Source organism: Ascaphus truei, chromosome 10 (genome assembly GCF_040206685.1).
Source record: "Ascaphus truei isolate aAscTru1 chromosome 10, aAscTru1.hap1, whole genome shotgun sequence".
Lineage (NCBI taxonomy): Eukaryota > Metazoa > Chordata > Amphibia > Anura > Ascaphidae > Ascaphus > Ascaphus truei.
In genome coordinates, this window is record NC_134492.1 from 46857492 (window position 1) to 46881444 (window position 23953).

The 23953-nt window shown below is 43.6% G+C and overlaps 1 protein-coding gene across 14 annotated transcripts; it reads right to left on the reverse strand.

The window, feature by feature from the left end:
• Positions 1 to 2449: 2449 nt before the first annotated feature.
• LOC142503927 (uncharacterized) lies at positions 2450 to 21215 on the reverse strand. Of its 14 annotated transcripts, none has more exons than XR_012804126.1 (14): positions 21146 to 21215; positions 19583 to 19854; positions 17994 to 18091; positions 16901 to 16964; positions 15340 to 15967; positions 13737 to 13834; positions 12644 to 12707; positions 11085 to 11712; positions 9483 to 9580; positions 8390 to 8453; positions 6831 to 7458; positions 5229 to 5326; positions 4137 to 4200; positions 2450 to 2849 (listed from the first exon to the last, which is right to left on the reverse strand). XR_012804126.1 is itself a non-coding variant. In XM_075616867.1 (13 exons), exons 12-13 carry the CDS (start codon positions 5311 to 5313, stop codon positions 3199 to 3201), a joined length of 1095 nt encoding a protein of 364 aa, XP_075472982.1. In that variant the 5' UTR covers positions 5314 to 5326; positions 6831 to 7458; positions 8390 to 8453; positions 9483 to 9580; positions 11085 to 11712; positions 12644 to 12707; positions 13737 to 13834; positions 15340 to 15611; positions 16901 to 16964; positions 17994 to 18091; positions 19583 to 19854; positions 21146 to 21215; the 3' UTR covers positions 2450 to 3198. The 14 variants fall into 14 exon arrangements, 10 of the variants coding, with proteins under 10 accessions (XP_075472982.1, XP_075472983.1, XP_075472978.1 ...); XR_012804125.1 differs by having other exon boundaries at positions 2450 to 3205; XR_012804128.1 differs by having other exon boundaries at positions 5221 to 5326.
• Positions 21216 to 23953: the final 2738 nt, after the last annotated feature.

Below are 23953 nucleotides of genomic sequence, written 5' to 3' on the forward strand. Positions count from 1 at the left end.
ATAAAAAAATATGTATTTGCATAAAAGTAATGTAGAGCACTCTGTACTTACATGTAAAACAACATCAGCGGCCTGAATCGGAGCACAGTAGCAGCTTGGGTGGCACATCACCTGATTTCCTCAGCTCATGGGATTCTTCTTTTCCGCGTTCTTTGCATGATGCTGATTGATTGTCCCTGGGACTCAATCAACGTCCTACGGCGGCCGTAATGGCTCCAAAAGCTCACGGTATTTCATCAACATTTTTCGCAAGCATGTTGCTTCGTCAGGAATCTTTATTCATAAAGCTTAGTGTTTTGAAATAAAAATATTTCTTATTTTAAACTACTTTTTAGTCTTCTTAAGATTTTACATTTCATTTCAATTCCATTACATACAGCATGCTACTGTGTGATATCAGATTGTGCCAAAATGAATGGGAATAAGGGGTGGGTTACATTTCATTTAGATTTTGAAGACACAAGCGCACTATCGCCTACTGGCATTTCTGGCTGGTATTGCAAACAAAGCTAAAATTCCATTGTCACCCCACTGTCACATCGTGTGCCAAACGCAAGCACATATTAAATTTGTGAGAGGCGGTAAAGGCACCCCCAATGAAAAGGCAAGGACTCAGCGACCAACCATCTGGCTGCATCTGTAAACCCAACAATAAGAAAAATCCTTATAACCACAGTATTAGGAACACTGTTTAAGCCTCAGAAGATGTATCATGTCTGATCTCAGCAATATGAGAAAGATACTTTGAATCAATGATCTGCCCCAGTGGCTACAGCGGAAAGAAAAAGAACATCACTCCTGCCTCTACTACTGCATAAGTGAGTGAGTGAGTGACTGAGTGACCTGCACACATATAATTGTTTGTAATTTTTTTTAAATATTCTAAGATTTATTATGTGTTTTCCTTTCTTATTTTAAAGAGATATCATTAAAGGCAATATCTTATTATTAGTGTGATTCTCACTTATGTGTATTTTGTTTAAAGTGGGTACGGGAAGTCTAGCTTTGTGACCTTTATGTATGCAGTGTCACATAACCTATCACTGTACACTTACATTTAGAGGTAAATTACTGTAAAGCGGACATTTTTTATCATGGTTAACTTTTTTAACAGCCAAAATGTGCATTTCAGGTATTTTATGTTGATAACTTATGAGGATGTATATGTTACAAATATTTATTTACTAATGGCCATTGGTGTGCTGTATATTTATAGTATAACATTTTCACTTCTATATACTTTTTCATATATTTTAATAATTTGATGTTTTATTGATAAGCACTAACAGTGATATTGGATATTTTGTATAATGTTTTTGATATCTCAGTAGGGGTAAAATGGGGGGGGGGGTGACTTCTGTATCTGTTATCCATTGAAATACCCTTAAGGGAATCTTTTGTTTAAGTTTACAACATTATGATGAGGAAGATTAGCACTCAGGTTATTATTTAATTGGTGGTTTATGAGATATATAATAGATTTGCAAAAGGACTTGCTTTTTTATTTAGTTTTTTTAATTTATGTTGCAAAAAAAATCTGTTAACAATGGGATTGGTGCAGTATTCTTGCAGAAACAGTTCTCCAATTTTGCAGCCAGTAAACTTTAATAACTGAACCCCATAAAATATTGAGAGTTCTTAACTAAAGTCTGTGTAAAATCCAGGGCTTAATAATTATACCAGATTCACCAAAGAAATAACTACAGTTGGATTCTCTTTGTTTGATAAATATAGTGCTATTTTGTTGACCTGGTTGTGCCCAAGTTTTCAGCCAGGAAACTTTAGTGAATAAATCACTTGGGGTGGCCAAGGCAAATTTGGAGCAAGAGAAGGCAGCCTGGAGCCTGTTTGGCAATGGGGCACATGATTGCATGGGCTAGTCTCCCCCCCCCCTCACCTTTGTACTGTACCTGCGCTCGGACCATGCTCTCCCCCCTTCTCCCCCCTTCCTTAACAGTCAGTTAGTGATGTGGGGAAGAGGAAAGGACTGGCAGATTCAAATCCTGACATGGATTGGATATCCGGTCCATTCCCTGTCAGATAGGTTCCCGCCTGTCCCTTTGTTATGCGTGATACTGTATGGTTGTATGGTTGTAATACTGTTATACTGTTGATGGTTGTATTTAATGTTTCTTTAAAAATAAATAAAGGAAATACTTTGATTTCTTGCATGTTTGAGGTGGACATTTCAAGACATGAGGTTTCCTTTGTCACGGCGGCTGTTGGGGGTGTAAGTGAACTTTAACCCTGTCAGATGGGGGATCTATGTTGCAGAAAACCCTGTTCAGTTCCCTTGATGATGTAGATGTACAAATATGGTCATATGTAGAAGCACATGCACACCGCTGGTAGGTGCTGGAGGGGGGTACTTATCTGCCGGTGCGCTGTATCCAGGGAGGTCCAGACATCCCAGAGGTACTTAAGCAAAGGAATGGAAGCAGGCACACGGTCTTTCTAAAGGTGCAGTTTATTGTGCCACCAAAGGTCCAACGTTTCGGCAAATAGATTGCCTTTATCAAGGAGAGGGCTACAGAACATGTTAAACATACCACAATATATACACAAATGGGTACTCACCCCCCCACGATCACTGCTGCCTTGCTCCTGGATGTCAACGCCCCCCATCGTGACGTCAGGGCGCCAGCGCGACGCAGCGTGATGACGTCATGCACCACCAGGGGAGGAGGAGACAGCCTCCCCAATGCCTGTAACAGGCTAAGATGGCTGTCCTGCAGGAAGCTGGAAACTCAGGGAGCCGCCCCCTCACTGGCAGCAGAGGCTCCCCTGGTGACGTCATCACGCCCTCACGGGGGAGGAGGGGGGGGCGGGCCTCAGGCATCAGACCTGCCCTGGAGTGAAAAAAAGACAGCCTGATGCCCAAGGAGGACTGAATGATCGTACTGGGGTGAGAGCCCTTACATAAACAATCAAGTGTAATGTGACTACAGTTTTATTAAATAAAATAATCAAATAAAGTGTACAAACTAATAGTATAACCACAGTGTCATCTAATGCAGTGTATAAAAAATGGTGGAGGCTGTATTTATGCTAGCAGCATTACATATAGAATTAGAACCTGAAAGGATACATGATACATATAGATAAATGCATATACAGCAATCCTTAGAGGAGCATAATGTACATAATGGGTCGCAGGGGTCCACGGCGAGACGCACAGAGCCTTACAGAGTCCTTCTGCTACCTCCTGTTGAGAAAGCATTTGAAATTTTGTTGTTCATTCAGACCCCTGCCATTACTTGTCTGCAATGTGTGGATCCAATAAGCCTCACGCCTCAGTAAAAGGGTTTCTCTATCAGGGTATCCTTGTCTTGGTGCTATGTGTTCAATCCCCATCACTCTGAGGGATGACACATTGTGTCTGTGTTCAACACAGTGCTGTACCAGTACAGTAGGGTCCGTACCCTTACGTATCACACTTTTGTGTTCAATGTATCTCACTTTAAGCATGCGTGTAGTCTTGCCTACATAGACAAGACCACATGGGCACCTGATAATATACACCACAAATGTAGATCTACATGTAATACGATTATGAATAGTGATTTTTTTACCACTATGTGGATGACAAAATACATCCCCGGTAGTAAGACTGTTACACACTGAACAATTCATACACCGGAAGTTACCCTGTTTACCGCCTTCTAGGAAGTGGGGCGTATGGTAGTGGTCCTTGTTGTCAGCATGTATCAAGTTGTCTGACAAGTTTCTCCCTCTCCTATAAGCGATCAAGGGGGGTGTCTGACAACTAGCTGCTAACACCTCATCATTCTGCAGCAGGTGCCAATGTTTCCGGATAGTAAATCTGACAAAATTACTGGCCCTATTGTATGTGGTGGAAAATACAATGCGTTTCTCATCCTTAGTCGCCCTATTAGGAATCACCTCTCTGTTAAGGGCTGCATCAAGCACTGCCGGGGTATATCCCCTTTTAGTGAACCTTTCACGAAGGTCATCCATGGCCGGTGCTAGTTTGTCCTGTCGACTAGTGATCCTAGAAACCCTCACTTTTTGTGAGAAAGGTAGGGCATTGATGAGGGATGGGGGATGGTGACTGTCAGCACGTAACAGGGCATTTCTGTCAGTATCTTTCCTGTAAAGGTCTGTGTGGAACTCACCATTTTCTTGGGAAATCAGGACGTCTAGAAAGGATAATTGCTTAGAGCTCCAGACATTAGTAAGCTGTACAGGAGAAGGGAGATTGTGTAAATAATCAAAAAATGACAATAACTGGTCCTCAGTACCTGTCCACACAAAGAACAGATCGTCAATATATCTATAATACCCAATTATGTATTTATAGTATATTGATGCATATATGTACTTCTCCTCAAAATCTACCATAAATAGGTTGGCATATGCGGGCGCCATGTTGCTGCCCATCGCAGTTCCCTTAATTTGCAAAAAATGCTCCTTTTCAAATTTAAAATAGTTTTTATGAAGAATGAAGTGTAATAGGAGCAAAATATATTCAGTGGGGACTGTCGCCTGGTTATGGGCAGATAAAGCAGTTTTTACTATATTTAAGCCATCCTCATGAGGTATAATAGTATACAAGCTGGAAACGTCCATACTGACCATTATATGGTCAGTACCATTGCGTGGAATATCTTTGAGTTTGGTTAAAAAGTCAAAGGTATCCTTTACGTATGACCGTGCTTTTTGTGCTATGGGGTTGAGGAATGTGTCAACATATATGGCTAATGGCTGATTAAGTGAATGTATAGCTGCTATTATTGGTCGCCCTGGAGGTAATTGGAGATTTTTATGTATTTTCGGGAGGGTGTAAAACAGTGGGCATTTGGGATGTTCTATTGTAAGAAATTCTGCTTCAGTCTCAGATATCCAGCGGTTATTAAGGCCAAGCTGGATAATCTCCTTTATCTCCCTCGCATACGTCGGAGTGGGATCTCTATCCAATTTGATGTAACAATCAATTGAGCTCAGTTGTCTTTTAATTTCTGTTTTATATGCTATGTAGTCTTGTATGACAAGGGCGCCACCTTTATCTGCCCTTTTAATGATAATATCACTATTACTGGACAGTTTTTTAAGGGCGTTCTTTTCCCTAAATGTCATATTGTGCGTGATTTTATGCCTATTGGTAGCATATTTAGCAATGTCTGCCTTAACTAATCGCATATAGGTGCTCACTGATTGGTTTTTGAAAGGAGGTATGAATGTGGATTTTAATTTACATACTTTGGTACCTTTCTGATCGGCTGAATTAACTGTCCCTGACGGTTCGATAGGCAGTGCCAAATTATCTGTCCCTGGTGGCTCTGTAGGCGGCATCGTTTCTGTTGTCCTGTGGGAAAAAAAGGATTTCAGGTTAAGTAAACGTTCAAACTTAAATAAGTCAACTTCTAGCCCAAAATCATCAAAGTTCAAGGTGGGTACATAGGAGGGGCCACGTGCCAGTACAGACATTTCATCTGCACTTAGTATATGCTGTGAAAGATTAATGACCAGGGTATCCATACTCATCGGCGCGTTTGTGATCGGAGGTAAGGAGATTTTCCTTTTCTTCCCCCGTCTGGTTTTCTTGCCCCCTTTTCCGCAGTCTGTCCTAAAAAAGGAGTCCGCGTTGCTTCCCTCTGTCGTTCAGTGGAGGAGTGGGCTTCGGAATCACTGGTGTTAGCGTCTGTGTTTGTCGGGGGAGGTCTGTCCCTTCCTGGGTTTGCGTTGCTTGCGATCCTGCTTTAGCCACGGGTAGACCCTTACGTCCTTATAATCCTGCACCACTTTCTTGAATTTCAGTTTTTTGAAATGGATCAGGTCACTCTTTATTTTCTCCAATTTGGTCTTTAAAGTGTCCAGAGATTGTATAATGTCAGTACTGGAACTCGCCTGCTCAATCAGGATTTCCACCTTCAGTATATCCCTTCTGGTGTTATTAAGTTGTTCCCCCACCTCCTCAATCACCAAGATGATAAGGTCTAATGAGGCCTTATTAAGTACCTGGCACCACCTTTCACAGAAAGCCGTGTTTTCTGCCCCTATAGTTGGCCTGTTTTTTATCCGAAATCCTCTGGGAATCAGCTTCTGCTTGTAATACTCAGACAGTGTGCTGCCGTGTGCAAAAAGCTCAATCTCTCTCCTTTTAAGGCGTTCCAATTCCTGCAGATGGTCCTGCGGCCGGTCTGGCCCAAATGCTTCCTCTGGAGTGGATTTAAAAAGTATTCTGTTAATTTCTTGTTCAGTAAGCACCAGTGTGTCAGCCCTTTGCATCAGGCCTAGGGAGAGATTACATAGACTCTCCATTGATACAAAGGCGCGTATGTAAGGGTAATCAGGCTGCTACCTGTAAGCAGTGTTGAATCAAAAGCTGCAGCAGACAACAGTTCTCACCACATATTAAAACAGTCCTCACACTTGAAAGTAAATGCAAAAGCCAAAGCCAAGAGGCTAATACAGTGGGGATATCACAGGGAACAAAGAAATGCTGAGTGGCTGCTGTTGCTTGGGAAAAACCCAGGGTGCAGCAGCAGCTGTAAACAGGCTGTCAAAAGACTTGCTGTGGGTGCTATGCACTGAATCTGGAAGGTATATAGTCATATGTAGAAGCACATGCACACCGCTGGTAGGTGCTGGAGGGGGGTACTTATCTGCCGGTGCGCTGTATCCAGGGAGGTCCAGACATCCCAGAGGTACTTAAGCAAAGGAATGGAAGCAGGCACACGGTCTTTCTAAAGGTGCAGTTTATTGTGCCACCAAAGGTCCAACGTTTCGGCAAATAGATTGCCTTTATCAAGGAGAGGGCTACAGAACATGTTAAACATACCACAATATATACACAAATGGGTACTCACCCCCCCACGATCACTGCTGCCTTGCTCCTGGATGTCAACGCCCCCCATCGTGACGTCAGGGCGCCAGCGCGACGCAGCGTGATGACGTCATGCACCACCAGGGGAGGAGGAGACAGCCTCCCCAATGCCTGTAACAGGCTAAGATGGCTGTCCTGCAGGAAGCTGGAAACTCAGGGAGCCGCCCCCTCACTGGCAGCAGAGGCTCCCCTGGTGACGTCATCACGCCCTCACGGGGGAGGAGGGGGGGGCGGGCCTCAGGCATCAGACCTGCCCTGGAGTGAAAAAAAGACAGCCTGATGCCCAAGGAGGACTGAATGATCATGCTGGGGTGAGAGCCCTTACATAAACAATCAAGTGTAATGTGACTACAGTTTTATTAAATAAAATAATCAAATAAAGTGTACAAACTAATAGTATAACCACAGTGTCATCTAATGCAGTGTATAAAAAATGGTGGAGGCTGTATTTATGCTAGCAGCATTACATATAGAATTAGAACCTGAAAGGATACATGATACATATAGATAAATGCATATACAGCAATCCTTAGAGGAGCATAATGTACATAATGGGTCGCAGGGGTCCACGGCGAGACGCACAGAGCCTTACAGAGTCCTTCTGCTACCTCCTGGTGAGAAAGCATTTGAAATTTTGTTGTTCATTCAGACCCCTGCCATTACTTGTCTGCAATGTGTGGATCCAATAAGCCTCACGCCTCAGTAAAAGGGTTTCTCTATCAGGGTATCCTTGTCTTGGTGCTATGTGTTCAATCCCCATCACTCTGAGGGATGACACATTGTGTCTGTGTTCAACACAGTGCTGTACCAGTACAGTAGGGTCCGTACCCTTACGTATCACACTTTTGTGTTCAATGTATCTCACTTTAAGCATGCGTGTAGTCTTGCCTACATAGACAAGACCACATGGGCACCTGATAATATACACCACAAATGTAGATCTACATGTAATACGATTATGAATAGTGATTTTTTTACCACTATGTGGATGACAAAATACATCCCCGGTAGTAAGACTGTTACACACTGAACAATTCATACACCGGAAGTTACCCTGTTTACCGCCTTCTAGGAAGTGGGGCGTATGGTAGTGGTCCTTGTTGTCAGCATGTATCAAGTTGTCTGACAAGTTTCTCCCTCTCCTATAAGCGATCAAGGGGGGTGTCTGACAACTAGCTGCTAACACCTCATCATACTGCAGCAGTTGACAATGTTTCCGGATAGTAAATCTGACAAAATTACTGGCCCTATTGTATGTGGTGGAAAATACAATGCGTTTCTCATCCTTAGTCGCCCTATTAGGAATCACCTCTCTGTTAAGGGCTGCATCAAGCACTGCCGGGGTATATCCCCTTTTAGTGAACCTTTCACGAAGGTCATCCATGGCCGGTGCTAGTTTGTCCTGTCGACTAGTGATCCTAGAAACCCTCACTTTTTGTGAGAAAGGTAGGGCATTGATGAGGGATGGGGGATGGTGACTGTCAGCACGTAACAGGGCATTTCTGTCAGTATCTTTCCTGTAAAGGTCTGTGTGGAACTCACCATTTTCTTGGGAAATCAGGACGTCTAGAAAGGATAATTGCTTAGAGCTCCAGACATTAGTAAGCTGTACAGGAGAATGGGAGATTGTGTAAATAATCAAAAAATGACAATAACTGGTTCTCAGTACCTGTCCACACAAAGAACAGATCGTCAATATATCTATAATACCCAATTATGTATTTATAGTATATTGATGCATATATGTACTTCTCCTCAAAATCTACCATAAATAGGTTGGCATATGCGGGCGCCATGTTGCTGCCCATCGCAGTTCCCTTAATTTGCAAAAAATGCTCCTTTTCAAATTTAAAATAGTTTTTATGAAGAATGAAGTGTAATAGGAGCAAAATATATTCAGTGGGGACTGTCGCCTGGTAATGGGCAGATAAAGCAGTTTTTACTATATTTAAGCCATCCTCATGAGGTATAATAGTATACAAGCTGGAAACGTCCATACTGACCATTATATGGTCAGTACCATTGCGTGGAATATCTTTGAGTTTGGTTAAAAAGTCAAAGGTATCCTTTACGTATGACCGTGCTTTTTGTGCTATGGGGTTGAGGAATGTGTCAACATATATGGCTAATGGCTGATTAAGTGAATGTATAGCTGCTATTATTGGTCGCCCTGGAGGTAATTGGAGATTTTTATGTATTTTCGGGAGGGTGTAAAACAGTGGGCATTTGGGATGTTCTATTGTAAGAAATTCTGCTTCAGTCTCAGATATCCAGCGGTTATTAAGGCCAAGCTGGATAATCTCCTTTATCTCCCTCGCATACGTCGGAGTGGGATCTCTATCCAATTTGATGTAACAATCAATTGAGCTCAGTTGTCTTTTAATTTCTGTTTTATATGCTATGTAGTCTTGTATGACAAGGGCGCCACCTTTATCTGCCCTTTTAATGATAATATCACTATTACTGGACAGTTTTTTAAGGGCGTTCTTTTCCCTAAATGTCATATTGTGCGTGATTTTATGCCTATTGGTAGCATATTTAGCAATGTCTGCCTTAACTAATCGCATATAGGTGCTCACTGATTGGTTTTTGAAAGGAGGTATGAATGTGGATTTTAATTTACATACTTTGGTACCTTTCTGATCGGCTGAATTAACTGTCCCTGACGGTTCGATAGGCAGTGCCAAATTATCTGTCCCTGGTGGCTCTGTAGGCGGCATCGTTTCTGTTGTCCTGTGGGAAAAAAAGGATTTCAGGTTAAGTAAACGTTCAAACTTAAATAAGTCAACTTCTAGCCCAAAATCATCAAAGTTCAAGGTGGGTACATAGGAGGGGCCACGTGCCAGTACAGACATTTCATCTGCACTTAGTATATGCTGTGAAAGATTAATGACCAGGGTATCCATACTCATCGGCGCGTTTGTGATCGGAGGTAAGGAGATTTTCCTTTTCTTCCCCCGTCTGGTTTTCTTGCCCCCTTTTCCGCAGTCTGTCCTAAAAAAGGAGTCCGCGTTGCTTCCCTCTGTCGTTCAGTGGAGGAGTGGGCTTCGGAATCACTGGTGTTAGCGTCTGTGTTTGTCGGGGGAGGTCTGTCCCTTCCTGGGTTTGCGTTGCTTGCGATCCTGCTTTAGCCACGGGTAGACCCTTACGTCCTTATAATCCTGCACCACTTTCTTGAATTTCAGTTTTTTGAAATGGATCAGGTCACTCTTTATTTTCTCCAATTTGGTCTTTAAAGTGTCCAGAGATTGTATAATGTCAGTACTGGAACTCGCCTGCTCAATCAGGATTTCCACCTTCAGTATATCCCTTCTGGTGTTATTAAGTTGTTCCCCCACCTCCTCAATCACCAAGATGATAAGGTCTAATGAGGCCTTATTAAGTACCTGGCACCACCTTTCACAGAAAGCCGTGTTTTCTGCCCCTATAGTTGGCCTGTTTTTTATCCGAAATCCTCTGGGAATCAGCTTCTGCTTGTAATACTCAGACAGTGTGCTGCCGTGTGCAAAAAGCTCAATCTCTCTCCTTTTAAGGCGTTCCAATTCCTGCAGATGGTCCTGCGGCCGGTCTGGCCCAAATGCTTCCTCTGGAGTGGATTTAAAAAGTATTCTGTTAATTTCTTGTTCAGTAAGCACCAGTGTGTCAGCCCTTTGCATCAGGCCTAGGGAGAGATTACATAGACTCTCCATTGATACAAAGGCGCGTATGTAAGGGTAATCAGGCTGCTACCTGTAAGCAGTGTTGAATCAAAAGCTGCAGCAGACAACAGTTCTCACCACATATTAAAACAGTCCTCACACTTGAAAGTAAATGCAAAAGCCAAAGCCAAGAGGCTAATACAGTGGGGATATCACAGGGAACAAAGAAATGCTGAGTGGCTGCTGTTGCTTGGGAAAAACCCAGGGTGCAGCAGCAGCTGTAAACAGGCTGTCAAAAGACTTGCTGTGGGTGCTATGCACTGAATCTGGAAGGTATACAGTCATATGTAGAAGCACATGCACACCGCTGGTAGGTGCTGGAGGGGGGTACTTATCTGCCGGTGCGCTGTATCCAGGGAGGTCCAGACATCCCAGAGGTACTTAAGCAAAGGAATGGAAGCAGGCACACGGTCTTTCTAAAGGTGCAGTTTATTGTGCCACCAAAGGTCCAACGTTTCGGCAAATAGATTGCCTTTATCAAGGAGAGGGCTACAGAACATGTTAAACATACCACAATATATACACAAATGGGTACTCACCCCCCCACGATCACTGCTGCCTTGCTCCTGGATGTCAACGCCCCCCATCGTGACGTCAGGGCGCCAGCGCGACGCAGCGTGATGACGTCATGCACCACCAGGGGAGGAGGAGACAGCCTCCCCAATGCCTGTAACAGGCTAAGATGGCTGTCCTGCAGGAAGCTGGAAACTCAGGGAGCCGCCCCCTCACTGGCAGCAGAGGCTCCCCTGGTGACGTCATCACGCCCTCACGGGGGAGGAGGGGGGGGCGGGCCTCAGGCATCAGACCTGCCCTGGAGTGAAAAAAAGACAGCCTGATGCCCAAGGAGGACTGAATGATCGTGCTGGGGTGAGAGCCCTTACATAAACAATCAAGTGTAATGTGACTACAGTTTTATTAAATAAAATAATCAAATAAAGTGTACAAACTAATAGTATAACCACAGTGTCATCTAATGCAGTGTATAAAAAATGGTGGAGGCTGTATTTATGCTAGCAGCATTACATATAGAATTAGAACCTGAAAGGATACATGATACATATAGATAAATGCATATACAGCAATCCTTAGAGGAGCATAATGTACATAATGGGTCGCAGGGGTCCACGGCGAGACGCACAGAGCCTTACAGAGTCCTTCTGCTACCTCCTGTTGAGAAAGCATTTGAAATTTTGTTGTTCATTCAGACCCCTGCCATTACTTGTCTGCAATGTGTGGATCCAATAAGCCTCACGCCTCAGTAAAAGGGTTTCTCTATCAGGGTATCCTTGTCTTGGTGCTATGTGTTCAATCCCCATCACTCTGAGGGATGACACATTGTGTCTGTGTTCAACACAGTGCTGTACCAGTACAGTAGGGTCCGTACCCTTACGTATCACACTTTTGTGTTCAATGTATCTCACTTTAAGCATGCGTGTAGTCTTGCCTACATAGACAAGACCACATGGGCACCTGATAATATACACCACAAATGTAGATCTACATGTAATACGATTATGAATAGTGATTTTTTTACCACTATGTGGATGACAAAATACATCCCCGGTAGTAAGACTGTTACACACTGAACAATTCATACACCGGAAGTTACCCTGTTTACCGCCTTCTAGGAAGTGGGGCGTATGGTAGTGTTCCTTGTTGTCAGCATGTATCAAGTTGTCTGACAAGTTTCTCCCTCTCCTATAAGCAATCAAGGGGGGTGTCTGACAACTAGCTGCTAACACCTCATCATTCTGCAGCAGGTGCCAATGTTTCCAGATAGTAAATCTGACAAAATTACTGGCCCTATTGTATGTGGTGGAAAATACAATGCGTTTCTCATCCTTAGTCGCCCTATTAGGAATCACCTCTCTGTTAAGGGCTGCATCAAGCACTGCCGGGGTATATCCCCTTTTAGTGAACCTTTCACGAAGGTCATCCATGGCCGGTGCTAGTTTGTCCTGTCGACTAGTGATCCTAGAAACCCTCACTTTTTGTGAGAAAGGTAGGGCATTGATGAGGGATGGGGGATGGTGACTGTCAGCACGTAACAGGGCATTTCTGTCAGTATCTTTCCTGTAAAGGTCTGTGTGGAACTCACCATTTTCTTGGGAAATCAGGACGTCTAGAAAGGATAATTGCTTAGAGCTCCAGACATTAGTAAGCTGTACAGGAGAAGGGAGATTGTGTAAATAATCAAAAAATGACAATAACTGGTCCTCAGTACCTGTCCACACAAAGAACAGATCGTCAATATATCTATAATACCCAATTATGTATTTATAGTATATTGATGCATATATGTACTTCTCCTCAAAATCTACCATAAATAGGTTGGCATATGCGGGCGCCATGTTGCTGCCCATCGCAGTTCCCTTAATTTGCAAAAAATGCTCCTTTTCAAATTTAAAATAGTTTTTATGAAGAATGAAGTGTAATAGGAGCAAAATATATTCAGTGGGGACTGTCGCCTGGTAATGGGCAGATAAAGCAGTTTTTACTATATTTAAGCCATCCTCATGAGGTATAATAGTATACAAGCTGGAAACGTCCATACTGACCATTATATGGTCAGTACCATTGCGTGGAATATCTTTGAGTTTGGTTAAAAAGTCAAAGGTATCCTTTTACGTATGACCGTGCTTTTTGTGCTATGGGGTTGAGGAATGTGTCAACATATATGGCTAATGGCTGATTAAGTGAATGTATAGCTGCTATTATTGGTCGCCCTGGAGGTAATTGGAGATTTTTATGTATTTTCGGGAGGGTGTAAAACAGTGGGCATTTGGGATGTTCTATTGTAAGAAATTCTGCTTCAGTCTCAGATATCCAGCGGTTATTAAGGCCAAGCTGGATAATCTCCTTTATCTCCCTCGCATACGTCGGAGTGGGATCTCTATCCAATTTGATGTAACAATCAATTGAGCTCAGTTGTCTTTTAATTTCTGTTTTATATGCTATGTAGTCTTGTATGACAAGGGCGCCACCTTTATCTGCCCTTTTAATGATAATATCACTATTACTGGACAGTTTTTTAAGGGCGTTCTTTTCCCTAAATGTCATATTGTGCGTGATTTTATGCCTATTGGTAGCATATTTAGCAATGTCTGCCTTAACTAATCGCATATAGGTGCTCACTGATTGGTTTTTGAAAGGAGGTATGAATGTGGATTTTAATTTACATACTTTGGTACCTTTCTGATCGGCTGAATTAACTGTCCCTGACGGTTCGATAGGCAGTGCCAAATTATCTGTCCCTGGTGGCTCTGTAGGCGGCATCGTTTCTGTTGTCCTGTGGGAAAAAAAGGATTTCAGGTTAAGTAAACGTTCAAACTTAAATAAGTCAACTTCTAGCCCAAAATCATCAAAGTTCAAGGTGGGTACATAGGAGGGGCCACGTGCCAGTACAGACATTTCATCTGCACTTAGTATATGCTGTGAAAGATTAATGACCAGGGTATCCATACACATCGGCGCGTTTGTGATCGGAGGTAAGGAGATTTTCCTTTTCTTCCCCCGTCTGGTTTTCTTGCCCCCTTTTCCGCAGTCTGTCCTAAAAAAGGAGTCCGCGTTGCTTCCCTCTGTCGTTCAGTGGAGGAGTGGGCTTCGGAATCACTGGTGTTAGCGTCTGTGTTTGTCGGGGGGGGGTCTGTCCCTTCCTGGGTTTGCGTTGCTTGCGATCCTGCTTTAGCCACGGGTAGACCCTTACGTCCTTATAATCCTGCACCACTTTCTTGAATTTCAGTTTTTTGAAATGGATCAGGTCACTCTTTATTTTCTCCAATTTGGTCTTTAAAGTGTCCAGAGATTGTATAATGTCAGTACTGGAACTCGCCTGCTCAATCAGGATTTCCACCTTCAGTATATCCCTTCTGGTGTTATTAAGTTGTTCCCCCACCTCCTCAATCACCAAGATGATAAGGTCTAATGAGGCCTTATTAAGTACCTGGCACCACCTTTCACAGAAAGCCGTGTTTTCTGCCCCTATAGTTGGCCTGTTTTTTATCCGAAATCCTCTGGGAATCAGCTTCTGCTTGTAATACTCAGACAGTGTGCTGCCGTGTGCAAAAAGCTCAATCTCTCTCCTTTTAAGGCGTTCCAATTCCTGCAGATGGTCCTGCGGCCGGTCTGGCCCAAATGCTTCCTCTGGAGTGGATTTAAAAAGTATTCTGTTAATTTCTTGTTCAGTAAGCACCAGTGTGTCAGCCCTTTGCATCAGGCCTAGGGAGAGATTACATAGACTCTCCATTGATACAAAGGCGCGTATGTAAGGGTAATCAGGCTGCTACCTGTAAGCAGTGTTGAATCAAAAGCTGCAGCAGACAACAGTTCTCACCACATATTAAAACAGTCCTCACACTTGAAAGTAAATGCAAAAGCCAAAGCCAAGAGGCTAATACAGTGGGGATATCACAGGGAACAAAGAAATGCTGAGTGGCTGCTGTTGCTTGGGAAAAACCCAGGGTGCAGCAGCAGCTGTAAACAGGCTGTCAAAAGACTTGCTGTGGGTGCTATGCACTGAATCTGGAAGGTATACAGTCATATGTAGAAGCACATGCACACCGCTGGTAGGTGCTGGAGGGGGGTACTTATCTGCCGGTGCGCTGTATCCAGGGAGGTCCAGACATCCCAGAGGTACTTAAGCAAAGGAATGGAAGCAGGCACACGGTCTTTCTAAAGGTGCAGTTTATTGTGCCACCAAAGGTCCAACGTTTCGGCAAATAGATTGCCTTTATCAAGGAGAGGGCTACAGAACATGTTAAACATACCACAATATATACACAAATGGGTACTCACCCCCCCACGATCACTGCTGCCTTGCTCCTGGATGTCAACGCCCCCCATCGTGACGTCAGGGCGCCAGCGCGACGCAGCGTGATGACGTCATGCACCACCAGGGGAGGAGGAGACAGCCTCCCCAATGCCTGTAACAGGCTAAGATGGCTGTCCTGCAGGAAGCTGGAAACTCAGGGAGCCGCCCCCTCACTGGCAGCAGAGGCTCCCCTGGTGACGTCATCACGCCCTCACGGGGGAGGAGGGGGGGGCGGGCCTCAGGCATCAGACCTGCCCTGGAGTGAAAAAAAGACAGCCTGATGCCCAAGGAGGACTGAATGATCGTGCTGGGGTGAGAGCCCTTACATAAACAATCAAGTGTAATGTGACTACAGTTTTATTAAATAAAATAATCAAATAAAGTGTACAAACTAATAGTATAACCACAGTGTCATCTAATGCAGTGTATAAAAAATGGTGGAGGCTGTATTTATGCTAGCAGCATTACATATAGAATTAGAACCTGAAAGGATACATGATACATATAGATAAATGCATATACAGCAATCCTTAGAGGAGCATAATGTACATAATGGGTCGCAGGGGTCCACGGCGAGACGCACAGAGCCTTACAGAGTCCTTCTGCTACCTCCTGTTGAGAAAGCATTTGAAATTTTGTTGTTCATTCAGACCCCTGCCATTACTTGTCTGCAATGTGTGGATCCAATAAGCCTCACGCCTCAGTAAAAGGGTTTCTCTATCAGGGTATCCTTGTCTTGGTGCTATGTGTTCAATCCCCATCACTCTGAGGGATGACACATTGTGTCTGTGTTCAACACAGTGCTGTACCAGTACAGTAGGGTCCGTACCCTTACGTATCACACTTTTGTGTTCAATGTATCTCACTTTAAGAATGCGTGTAGTCTTGCCTACATAGACAAGACCACATGGGCACCTGATAATATACACCACAAATGTAGATCTACATGTAATACGATTATGAATAGTGATTTTTTTACCACTATGTGGATGACAAAATACATCCCCGGTAGTAAGACTGTTACACACACTGAACAATTCATACACCGGAAGTTACCCTGTTTACCGCCTTCTAGGAAGTGGGGCGTATGGTAGTGGTCCTTGTTGTCAGCATGTATCAAGTTGTCTGACAAGTTTCTCCCTCTCCTATAAGCGATCAAGGGGGGTGTCTGACAACTAGCTGCTAACACCTCATCATTCTGCAGCAGGTGCCAATGTTTCCGGATAGTAAATCTGACAAAATTACTGGCCCTATTGTATGTGGTGGAAAATACAATGCGTTTCTCATCCTTAGTCGCCCTATTAGGAATCACCTCTCTGTTAAGGGCTGCATCAAGCACTGCCGGGGTATATCCCCTTTTAGTGAACCTTTCACGAAGGTCATCCATGGCCGGTGCTAGTTTGTCCTGTCGACTAGTGATCCTAGAAACCCTCACTTTTTGTGAGAAAGGTAGGGCATTGATGAGGGATGGGGGATGGTGACTGTCAGCACGTAACAGGGCATTTCTGTCAGTATCTTTCCTGTAAAGGTCTGTGTGGAACTCACCATTTTCTTGGGAAATCAGGACGTCTAGAAAGGATAATTGCTTAGAGCTCCAGACATTAGTAAGCTGTACAGGAGAAGGGAGATTGTGTAAATAATCAAAAAATGACAATAACTGGTCCTCAGTACCTGTCCACACAAAGAACAGATCGTCAATATATCTATAATACCCAATTATGTATTTATAGTATATTGATGCATATATGTACTTCTCCTCAAAATCTACCATAAATAGGTTGGCATATGCGGGCGCCATGTTGCTGCCCATCGCAGTTCCCTTAATTTGCAAAAAATGCTCCTTTTCAAATTTAAAATAGTTTTTATGAAGAATGAAGTGTAATAGGAGCAAAATATATTCAGTGGGGACTGTCGCCTGGTAATGGGCAGATAAAGCAGTTTTTACTATATTTAAGCCATCCTCATGAGGTATAATAGTATACAAGCTGGAAACGTCCATACTGACCATTATATGGTCAGTACCATTGCGTGGAATATCTTTGAGTTTGGTTAAAAAGTCAAAGGTATCCTTTTACGTATGACCGTGCTTTTTGTGCTATGGGGTTGAGGAATGTGTCAACATATATGGCTAATGGCTGATTAAGTGAATGTATAGCTGCTATTATTGGTCGCCCTGGAGGTAATTGGAGATTTTTATGTATTTTCGGGAGGGTGTAAAACAGTGGGCATTTGGGATGTTCTATTGTAAGAAATTCTGCTTCAGTCTCAGATATCCAGCGGTTATTAAGGCCAAGCTGGATAATCTCCTTTATCTCCCTCGCATACGTCGGAGTGGGATCTCTATCCAATTTGATGTAACAATCAATTGAGCTCAGTTGTCTTTTAATTTCTGTTTTATATGCTATGTAGTCTTGTATGACAAGGGCGCCACCTTTATCTGCCCTTTTAATGATAATATCACTATTACTGGACAGTTTTTTAAGGGCGTTCTTTTCCCTAAATGTCATATTGTGCGTGATTTTATGCCTATTGGTAGCATATTTAGCAATGTCTGCCTTAACTAATCGCATATAGGTGCTCACTGATTGGTTTTTGAAAGGAGGTATGAATGTGGATTTTAATTTACATACTTTGGTACCTTTCTGATCGGCTGAATTAACTGTCCCTGACGGTTCGATAGGCAGTGCCAAATTATCTGTCCCTGGTGGCTCTGTAGGCGGCATCGTTTCTGTTGTCCTGTGGGAAAAAAAGGATTTCAGGTTAAGTAAACGTTCAAACTTAAATAAGTCAACTTCTAGCCCAAAATCATCAAAGTTCAAGGTGGGTACATAGGAGGGGCCACGTGCCAGTACAGACATTTCATCTGCACTTAGTATATGCTGTGAAAGATTAATGACCAGGGTATCCATACACATCGGCGCGTTTGTGATCGGAGGTAAGGAGATTTTCCTTTTCTTCCCCCGTCTGGTTTTCTTGCCCCCTTTTCCGCAGTCTGTCCTAAAAAAGGAGTCCGCGTTGCTTCCCTCTGTCGTTCAGTGGAGGAGTGGGCTTCGGAATCACTGGTGTTAGCGTCTGTGTTTGTCGGGGGGGGGTCTGTCCCTTCCTGGGTTTGCGTTGCTTGCGATCCTGCTTTAGCCACGGGTAGACCCTTACGTCCTTATAATCCTGCACCACTTTCTTGAATTTCAGTTTTTTGAAATGGATCAGGTCACTCTTTATTTTCTCCAATTTGGTCTTTAAAGTGTCCAGAGATTGTATAATGTCAGTACTGGAACTCGCCTGCTCAATCAGGATTTCCACCTTCAGTATATCCCTTCTGGTGTTATTAAGTTGTTCCCCCACCTCCTCAATCACCAAGATGATAAGGTCTAATGAGGCCTTATTAAGTACCTGGCACCACCTTTCACAGAAAGCCGTGTTTTCTGCCCCTATAGTTGGCCTGTTTTTTATCCGAAATCCTCTGGGAATCAGCTTCTGCTTGTAATACTCAGACAGTGTGCTGCCGTGTGCAAAAAGCTCAATCTCTCTCCTTTTAAGGCGTTCCAATTCCTGCAGATGGTCCTGCGGCCGGTCTGGCCCAAATGCTTCCTCTGGAGTGGATTTAAAAAGTATTCTGTTAATTTCTTGTTCAGTAAGCACCAGTGTGTCAGCCCTTTGCATCAGGCCATAGACTCTCCATTGATACAAAGGCGCGTATGTAAGGGTAATCAGGCTGCTACCTGTAAGCAGTGTTGAATCAAAAGCTGCAGCAGACAACAGTTCTCACCACATATTAAAACAGTCCTCACACTTGAAAGTAAATGCAAAAGCCAAAGCCAAGAGGCTAATACAGTGGGGATATCACAGGGAACAAAGAAATGCTGAGTGGCTGCTGTTGCTTGGGAAAAACCCAGGGTGCAGCAGCAGCTGTAAACAGGCTGTCAAAAGACTTGCTGTGGGTGCTATGCACTGAATCTGGAAGGTATACAGTCATATGTAGAAGCACATGCACACCGCTGGTAGGTGCTGGAGGGGGGTACTTATCTGCCGGTGCGCTGTATCCAGGGAGGTCCAGACATCCCAGAGGTACTTAAGCAAAGGAATGGAAGCAGGCACACGGTCTTTCTAAAGGTGCAGTTTATTGTGCCACCAAAGGTCCAACGTTTCGGCAAATAGATTGCCTTTATCAAGGAGAGGGCTACAGAACATGTTAAACATACCACAATATATACACAAATGGGTACTCACCCCCCCACGATCACTGCTGCCTTGCTCCTGGATGTCAACGCCCCCCATCGTGACGTCAGGGCGCCAGCGCGACGCAGCGTGATGACGTCATGCACCACCAGGGGAGGAGGAGACAGCCTCCCCAATGCCTGTAACAGGCTAAGATGGCTGTCCTGCAGGAAGCTGGAAACTCAGGGAGCCGCCCCCTCACTGGCAGCAGAGGCTCCCCTGGTGACGTCATCACGCCCTCACGGGGGAGGAGGGGGGGGCGGGCCTCAGGCATCAGACCTGCCCTGGAGTGAAAAAAAAAGACAGCCTGATGCCCAAGGAGGACTGAATGATCGTGCTGGGGTGAGAGCCCTTACATAAACAATCAAGTGTAATGTGACTACAGTTTTATTAAATAAAATAATCAAATAAAGTGTACAAACTAATAGTATAACCACAGTGTCATCTAATGCAGTGTATAAAAAATGGTGGAGGCTGTATTTATGCTAGCAGCATTACATATAGAATTAGAACCTGAAAGGATACATGATACATATAGATAAATGCATATACAGCAATCCTTAGAGGAGCATAATGTACATAATGGGTCGCAGGGGTCCACGGCGAGACGCACAGAGCCTTACAGAGTCCTTCTGCTACCTCCTGTTGAGAAAGCATTTGAAATTTTGTTGTTCATTCAGACCCCTGCCATTACTTGTCTGCAATGTGTGGATCCAATAAGCCTCACGCCTCAGTAAAAGGGTTTCTCTATCAGGGTATCCTTGTCTTGGTGCTATGTGTTCAATCCCCATCACTCTGAGGGATGACACATTGTGTCTGTGTTCAACACAGTGCTGTACCAGTACAGTAGGGTCCGTACCCTTACGTATCACACTTTTGTGTTCAATGTATCTCACTTTAAGAATGCGTGTAGTCTTGCCTACATAGACAAGACCACATGGGCACCTGATAATATACACCACAAATGTAGATCTACATGTAATACGATTATGAATAGTGATTTTTTTACCACTATGTGGATGACAAAATACATCCCCGGTAGTAAGACTGTTACACACACTGAACAATTCATACACCGGAAGTTACCCTGTTTACCGCCTTCTAGGAAGTGGGGCGTATGGTAGTGGTCCTTGTTGTCAGCATGTATCAAGTTGTCTGACAAGTTTCTCCCTCTCCTATAAGCGATCAAGGGGGGTGTCTGACAACTAGCTGCTAACACCTCATCATTCTGCAGCAGGTGCCAATGTTTCCGGATAGTAAATCTGACAAAATTACTGGCCCTATTGTATGTGGTGGAAAATACAATGCGTTTCTCATCCTTAGTCGCCCTATTAGGAATCACCTCTCTGTTAAGGGCTGCATCAAGCACTGCCGGGGTATATCCCCTTTTAGTGAACCTTTCACGAAGGTCATCCATGGCCGGTGCTAGTTTGTCCTGTCGACTAGTGATCCTAGAAACCCTCACTTTTTGTGAGAAAGGTAGGGCATTGATGAGGGATGGGGGATGGTGACTGTCAGCACGTAACAGGGCATTTCTGTCAGTATCTTTCCTGTAAAGGTCTGTGTGGAACTCACCATTTTCTTGGGAAATCAGGACGTCTAGAAAGGATAATTGCTTAGAGCTCCAGACATTAGTAAGCTGTACAGGAGAAGGGAGATTGTGTAAATAATCAAAAAATGACAATAACTGGTTCTCAGTACCTGTCCACACAAAGAACAGATCGTCAAAATATCTATAATACCCAATTATGTATTTATAGTATATTGATGCATATATGTACTTCTCCTCAAAATCTACCATAAATAGGTTGGCATATGCGGGCGCCATGTTGCTGCCCATCGCAGTTCCCTTAATTTGCAAAAAATGCTCCTTTTCAAATTTAAAATAGTTTTTATGAAGAATGAAGTGTAATAGGAGCAAAATATATTCAGTGGGGACTGTCGCCTGGTAATGGGCAGATAAAGCAGTTTTTACTATATTTAAGCCATCCTCATGAGGTATAATAGTATACAAGCTGGAAACGTCCATACTGACCATTATATGGTCAGTACCATTGCGTGGAATATCTTTGAGTTTGGTTAAAAAGTCAAAGGTATCCTTTACGTATGACCGTCCTCTAAGGATTGCTGTATATGCATTTATCTATATGTATCATGTATCCTTTCAGGTTCTAATTCTGTATGTAATGCTGCTAGCATAAATACAGCCTCCACCATTTTTTATACACTGCATTAGATGACACTGTGGTTATACTATTAGTTTGTACACTTTATTTGATTATTTTATTTAATAAAACTGTAGTCACATTACACTTGATTGTTTATGTAAGGGCTCTCACCCCAGCATGATCATTCAGTCCTCCTTGGGCATCAGGCTGTCTTTTTTTCACTCCAGGGCAGGTCTGATGCCTGAGGCCCGCCCCCCCCTCCTCCCCCGTGAGGGCGTGATGACGTCACCAGGGGAGCCTCTGCTGCCAGTGAGGGGGCGGCTCCCTGAGTTTCCAGCTTCCTGCAGGACAGCCATCTTAGCCTGTTACAGGCATTGGGGAGGCTGTCTCCTCCTCCCCTGGTGGTGCATGACGTCATCACGCTGCGTCGCGCTGGCGCCCTGACGTCACGATGGGGGGCGTTGACATCCAGGAGCAAGGCAGCAGTGATCGTGGGGGGGTGAGTACCCATTTGTGTATATATTGTGGTATGTTTAACATGTTCTGTAGCCCTCTCCTTGATAAAGGCAATCTATTTGCCGAAACGTTGGACCTTTGGTGGCACAATAAACTGCACCTTTAGAAAGACGATGTACAAATATGTCCATATAGCCTTCCCCAAAATGTAGAATTTGCATCTTAAAATCCAGGGGGGGCATGTAGGGAGAAAGACAACAAACTAAGTGTAGACAATAATGTTATGTGAATAAGATTCTGTGCAATCTTGGCTCCCAGATTGCACAGAATCTTATCTACATAATATTATTGTCTACACTTAGTTGTGTTTTGTTGTCTTTCTCCCTACATGCTCACCCTGGATTTTTAGATGCAAATTCTACATTTTGGGGATGAATGAAGACAAACCCTACCAGTTGGTTTGAGCAGGGAGTCACAACGTTCATTTATTTACATCACTGTTTTTGCACATTTATTGTCACTGTTTTTCATGAGTGCAAATTAATTGCTGTTTAATGTTTATTGTCACTGTATAGTTAGTGACCACTTTTAGTGTTTAGCGCCTTCTTTTCACACCGTCACTTTGTCACATATAGCCTTCTCCACATGATGCAGAGACCCATATAGGGCATCTACTGTACATCATACAGGGATAAGGAAATAGAGCCCTGCTTATCTTCAGCGAGCAAGGACATGGATTCAGGTGGAGAGATGCAGAGACGGCTGCTGATAGCTGCACAACTCATCTGAAAGGTGAGTACCAGTATTTCTCTCCCTGCAAATGGCCCAAACGAATTAATTCAGCAGGATCCCATTCAGAAGCATGGAACCCCAGAGAGTTAATTCTCCTGGGTCGCTAACTGTCCTCAGGCTGTGAAATATGTAGCCACAATACATCCATACTGCAGCCAAACTGGATCAGTGAAAATCGTAGCACCGAGGATAGTAAGTCTTTCTACATCTGTAGCTTTTCTAACATATAAAATGATTTACATTTTTTTCTACAGTGGCAGCTGTATCAGTTGTAGCCCCTCATTTCTGGCTATTCAATGGAGATTTGCAAACATCGGTTTGCCCTTTTTATTTTATTTTTTAACTTATGATAAATTTGGAAAGTTCAAAAAAAGTTTTGGAAAAATTACTGAATTTTTCCATAGAATCTATATTTAAAAATTCAGACAATGTCCAGAGCAGGGGCAATGTGCAAACTAGGGGTGCGCTTTTCGGGGGGGGGGGGGGGTTGCATGGCAATGGCAGTTACAGAGGCCCCATTCCTTTCCCGAATGCATTTAAAGTAAATGCCAGGGAGCATGTGCAAGGCCTCTATAATTTCACTTATCTGGTCTCTGACGGATTCCAGTGACACGTTGCCATGGAAATGCAATGTCACATGACGTCAAAAGACACCGGACACCAGGTAAGGAGGGGGAGGAGCACGGGGTAAAACAGACAAGGGGTCTCAGACTGAAAGGTTTGCGCACCCCTGGTCTAGAGCACAACATATGGGTTTTACTTGAGGGAAGAGAGATAAAGAAGGAGAGATACTACACTCAGCAATGTATCACCTTATCCTCTTATTCCTAAACTGAATTTAACCTAAGGTTGTCATTAGGCCATGTTAAGGTGCCTGTAAATCTAAAGCTCCATGTTACCAAAATTATAGAAAGCTGAAAGGATCATGTAGAATTTTAAAAAGAGCGACTTCTAATCCTGTAAGCAC